At 52.3% G+C, this 5,077-nt stretch overlaps 1 protein-coding gene across 2 annotated transcripts in view; it reads left to right on the top strand.

The window, feature by feature from the left end:
• ATP1A1 (ATPase Na+/K+ transporting subunit alpha 1) overlaps positions 1-4,001 on the top strand; it is a 13,739-nt gene extending 9,738 nt beyond the window's left edge. The window contains exons 12-23 of one of the 2 annotated variants that reach the window (XM_072398495.1): positions 128-320; positions 397-572; positions 691-827; positions 949-1,099; positions 1,178-1,346; positions 1,498-1,652; positions 1,739-1,862; positions 2,397-2,542; positions 2,626-2,756; positions 2,844-2,945; positions 3,086-3,177; positions 3,702-4,001. In XM_072398495.1, coding sequence (XP_072254596.1) covers positions 128-320; positions 397-572; positions 691-827; positions 949-1,099; positions 1,178-1,346; positions 1,498-1,652; positions 1,739-1,862; positions 2,397-2,542; positions 2,626-2,756; positions 2,844-2,945; positions 3,086-3,177; positions 3,702-3,730 — 1,605 coding nt within the window. In that variant the 3' untranslated portion in view covers positions 3,731-4,001. Of the gene's footprint in view, positions 1-127; positions 321-396; positions 573-690; positions 828-948; positions 1,100-1,177; positions 1,347-1,497; positions 1,653-1,738; positions 1,863-2,285; positions 2,304-2,396; positions 2,543-2,625; positions 2,757-2,843; positions 2,946-3,085; positions 3,178-3,701 lie in introns of those variants that run through there. The other variant, XM_072398496.1, reaches the window with a different exon arrangement.
• The last annotated feature ends 1,076 nt before the right edge of the window (positions 4,002-5,077 follow it).

Here is a 5,077-nt window from a genome sequence, read left to right as displayed (position 1 = left end):
CCCCTGCAATGTGCACAGGCTCGTGTAGTCTCATCTGCCCCCATCCACCCCTGCAATGTGCACAGGCTCGTGTAGTCTCATCATGTGACCCTTCATACATTTCATGCTGATTCTCCTTTCTCCTCAGCTGTCCATCCACAAGAATGCCAACCCCTCGGAGTCCCGCTATCTGCTGGTTATGAAGGGGGCCCCGGAGAGAATCCTGGACCGCTGCTCCACCATCTTATTGCAGGGCAAGGAGCAGCCTCTGGATGAGGAAATGAAAGATTCCTTCCAGAATGCCTACCTGGAGCTGGGCGGGCTGGGTGAACGAGTCCTGGGTGAGTACCCCCCAGCACAGGGTACATTCAGGGCACCTTCTGTAGGGCAATAGTCTGACTGTCCTTCCCATTACAGGCTTCTGTCACCTGGCTCTGTCTGACGATCAGTTCCCTGACGGCTTCCAGTTTGATACGGATGAGGTGAACTTCCCTACAGAGAATCTGTGCTTCGTCGGTCTGATCTCCATGATTGATCCTCCTCGTGCCGCAGTGCCCGACGCTGTGGGCAAATGCCGAAGTGCTGGCATCAAGGTACAGAATTATTGCCCAATCATTGATAAAGAAATCTGTAATTGTAATTTCTGAATGACTAATTACATGTTAACGTATGAGAGCTCCGATCAACCAATCACCATGAAATCTTCTTCAGGTTATTATGGTGACTGGCGACCACCCAATCACAGCAAAGGCCATCGCAAAGGGTGTGGGCATTATCTCCGAGGGCAACGAGACTGTGGAAGACATTGCTGCCAGGCTGAACATTCCCGTCAACCAGGTTAACCCCAGGTGAGTTACAGGTGAAAGCCCAGCTGGTGTTATAGGTGCAGTTCACCTCCACCCCCGCTGTAAGTTACCCCCACATTTGTCTGTGGTCTCCCGGACTCCTCTAATCGTGCTTTCTCTTCAGAGATGCCAAGGCTTGTGTGATCCATGGCACAGATCTGAAGGATATGTCTCCGGATCAGATTGATGACATTTTGCGGCACCACACTGAGATTGTCTTTGCCAGAACCTCCCCCCAGCAGAAGCTGATCATTGTGGAAGGATGCCAGAGACAGGTGAGACCCATTTCCTGATCTGCTATAAAATGTTTTCACCTCTGCCAGGTGTTTGCTGACCCATATTCCTCTTTTCAGGGTGCCATTGTGGCTGTGACTGGTGATGGTGTCAATGACTCCCCCGCCTTAAAGAAAGCAGACATTGGCATTGCTATGGGCATCGCCGGCTCTGATGTATCCAAGCAGGCAGCTGACATGATTCTGCTTGATGACAACTTTGCCTCCATTGTCACTGGTGTGGAAGAAGGTAAGTTGTAGTGTGGTCACATGACTGCCTGCTAGGGCCACATAGGGCCCCTGCTCATACATCATATGGGCACCCTAACAATACCCCCACCCTTGTGTGCTTCCCCCTTCCTCTGCCCGCACTGTGTGACCCCCTTCCTGCTCTCTTACAGGACGTCTGATCTTTGATAACCTGAAGAAGTCCATTGCGTACACCCTGACCAGTAACATCCCTGAGATCACCCCCTTCCTCATCTTCATCATCGCCAACATCCCTCTGCCCCTGGGTACAGTCACCATCCTGTGCATTGATCTGGGTACAGACATGGTGAGTTTTGTGATTGGCTGGAGACTTAGGGGGACCCCAGAATAATCCCCATTACATCTTCTAACCATTGCTCATCCCCCCCTTAGGTCCCCGCCATCTCCCTGGCCTATGAACAAGCAGAAAGTGACATCATGAAAAGACAGCCCAGAAACCCCAAAACAGACAAACTTGTGAACGAGAGGCTCATCAGCATGGCATACGGGCAGATTGGTAAGTGGGTGGGCTCAGTATGGGGTAATCTGGGGGACAGTATGGCATACGGGCAGATTGGTAAGGTGGGGGGGGGGCTCGTTGTGGGGTCAGTATGGTATACGGGCAGATTGGTAGGTGGGTGGGCTCGTTATGGGGTAATGTGGGGGTCAATATGGGGTATTCTGGGGGTCAGTATGGTATACGGGCAGATTGGTAAGTGGGTGGGCTCGTTATGGGGTAATGTGGGGGTCAATATGGGGTATTCTGGGGGTCAGTATGGTATACGGGCAGATTGGTAAGTGGGTGGGCTCAGTATGGGGTAATGTGGGGGTCATTATGGGGTAAGCTGGGGGTCAGTATGGCATACGGGCAGATTGGTAGGTGGGTGGGGTGGTTGTGGGGTAGTATGGGGCTCGTTATGGGGTAAGCTGGGGGTCAGTATGGCATACGGGCAGATTGGTAAGTGGGTGGGGTAGTATGGGGCTTGGTATGGTGTAATGTCCCCTTTTATATTAGGGAGCTGCCATGTCTGACCTCCTCCTCTCCCCTCAGGTATGATCCAAGCCCTGGGTGGATTCTTCTCCTACTTTGTCATCCTGGCTGAGAATGGTTTCTTGCCCTGGACTCTGCTGGGTATCCGCGTGAACTGGGATGACCGATGGCTCAATGATGTAGAAGACAGCTATGGGCAGCAGTGGGTGAGTCCCTCGGTGATGGTGCCATGTGTGTGGCATGGAGGGGATCGGTGGGCACAATCTTACCAATGTTCCCCTCTCCACAGACCTATGAGCAGAGGAAGATTGTGGAGTTCACCTGCCACACCTCGTTCTTTGTCAGCATTGTGGTTGTGCAGTGGGCCGATCTGATCATCTGCAAGACCAGAAGGAACTCCGTCTTCCAGCAGGGCATGAAGTGAGTAAAGATGCAGGAACTTGCCTGGGGGGGCTCTACCTGTGATATTTGGGGATTGGTTTAATGTGCCCGCTCTCATCTCTACAGGAACAAGATCCTCATCTTCGGTCTCTTTGAGGAAACCGCATTGGCCGCCTTCCTGTCATATTGTCCTGGCATGGACGTGGCTCTCCGCATGTACCCATTAAAGTAAGTCTCCGCATGGGGCAAATTCTCAGGCGATGTCCTATCTGTAGGAGGGGGGGGGGGGGGTGTTTGCCCCATTTCTGCCCTGTATATTATTCTGTATAGCAGCTAATGAAAATATCTGACAATTCTTTGCTTTTCAGACCAACATGGTGGTTCTGTGCCTTCCCATACTCCCTGCTCATCTTCATATACGATGAAATCCGCAAACTTATCATAAGGCGCAGCCCTGGCGGTAAGTGTGGCGTCTGTGCCCCGTGTGTTGGGACGGTCTGTGTGCGATCTCCCCTGTGTGATATTATGCCCCCAGTCTCTCGTGTGTGGTGCCCCATATTGGCGCTGTGTGGCATCTATGCCGCCATGCTTCCTCTGTGCTGTCTGTGCTCCATGTTGGCTCTGTGCCTCATGTTTATGTGTATGCCCCCTATGTTGGAGCTGTGTCTCCTGTATGCCCCCCTATGTTGGCGCTGTGTCTCCTCTATATGTGTATGCCCCCTATGTTGGCGCTATGTCTCCTGTGTATGTGTATGCCCCCTATGTTGGCGCTGTGCCTCATGTTTGTGTATGCCCCCCTATGTTGGCGCTGTGTCTCCTCTATATGTGTATGCCCCCTATGTTGGCACTATGTCTCCTCTATATGTGTATGCCCCCTATGTTGGCGCTGTGTATGCCCCCTATGTTGGCACTGTCTCCTCTATATGCCCCCTATGTTGGCGCTGTGCCCCCTCTGACCCGCTGTTGTTTCTCTTTGTATTTCAGGCTGGGTGGAAAAGGAAACTTACTATTAAAGAAGCATTTTTGTCCCTTCATTTCACCCCCTCACTCCCTGCCCCCCCTGCCTGCACCCACTCGTTTCCTGCGTGCACCTATCCGGCCTGTTCCCGTGGAAGATTTGCATCCTGGCGAGGGGCGCAGCGTTGTCTGTGTGCGTCCTGTACAGAGTTCTCATTGTGCCTTCTCTGGTTTAGTTTTTGTAAGGGAGCAGCACGTCTGAAGAGATGTTTTATATATTATAAATCTATATCTGCATTTTTACAAATAAAGGCGGGTTTAAAGAGGTTCCGTGTCTGATGTCTGCTCACTGATTGGCTGGGGCTTTATTGGGCCATATTGGTTGATATGGAGGGGGCAGCAATTCTCCATCCACCCCTCAGCCTGGAATGAATAACGTTTGCACAATGATACTCGAAAAGGAGGGGACCATGGGGGTCGGACTGCCCCTTAAAGACAGATTATTTGGTGTTGGGCTATCTGACCCAGAATTGTTGGTGGGTGGCCCCTGCTCATTGAGAACCCTGGGTAATAATGGCTCTATGGGTGTATACTTCCCCCCATCACATGACCAGGGAATGCCCCATGGTGCCCACAGATGTTCCAGATCCTTATGAATATTTTGCCCTCCCGCTGTTGGTCACTAGGGGCACCTGTCAGTTGTTATGAAGGGGCAGTTCCTGAGTACCCCGGAATAAACCTCTCTGCCTCCTATACCCCCTCACCCATCTCGAGGGGTCCCCAGGCTGTGTTTGTTGCCGATTTATTCCGCTGAAACCTTTCTCACCCCTAAAGATGGCGGCTGCACCAATGGCTGTGAATGGCCTGAACTCCAGGGGGCGTTGTCATCGGCGTGGAAGGATTTGGCCCTTTGCAGTCTAGATGAGGGATTACCCTGCGCCCCCCCCTGTTCTGTTGGTGGGGGGGTCACTGGGCTTCCTATTGGTTTTGGCTCTGGATCTCATGGAAATCTCTGATCATCACATTGGGGGCCCTGCTCATCCCCCTCATGATTCAATCTGCCCTCCTAGTGTGGCCCCTGTACCCCAATACTGAGGGGTCATTGCTGGTGATTATGAAAGCAAGTAAAAGCTCCACTAGGTGCAGTGTGATTCTTCATTCATCTTGGTGAATGTGCGGGGGATCCATTCATCCATAACCTGCACTCTAGGGGGGGGGATGGGGCAATTCCCCTTCCCTGAAAGACCTGAACCCTGCTTAAAGGGGGGGGGGCAGGTGCTTCTTAGTCCTAACCCCAAGGTGACAACTCCACAGCTACAGAACAGCAGGAGTCATCACTCGAGGACAGGAAGTGTCGTACTGGCAGGATCACCAGGTAAAGGGTGGGACAGGAAGTGTCGTAC

This window comes from Pyxicephalus adspersus, chromosome 1, assembly GCF_032062135.1.
Source record: "Pyxicephalus adspersus chromosome 1, UCB_Pads_2.0, whole genome shotgun sequence".
Classification (NCBI taxonomy): Eukaryota; Metazoa; Chordata; class Amphibia; order Anura; family Pyxicephalidae; genus Pyxicephalus; species Pyxicephalus adspersus.
Note: the sequence above shows the minus strand (reverse complement) of the source record. Positions and strands in the feature narration are given on the sequence as shown.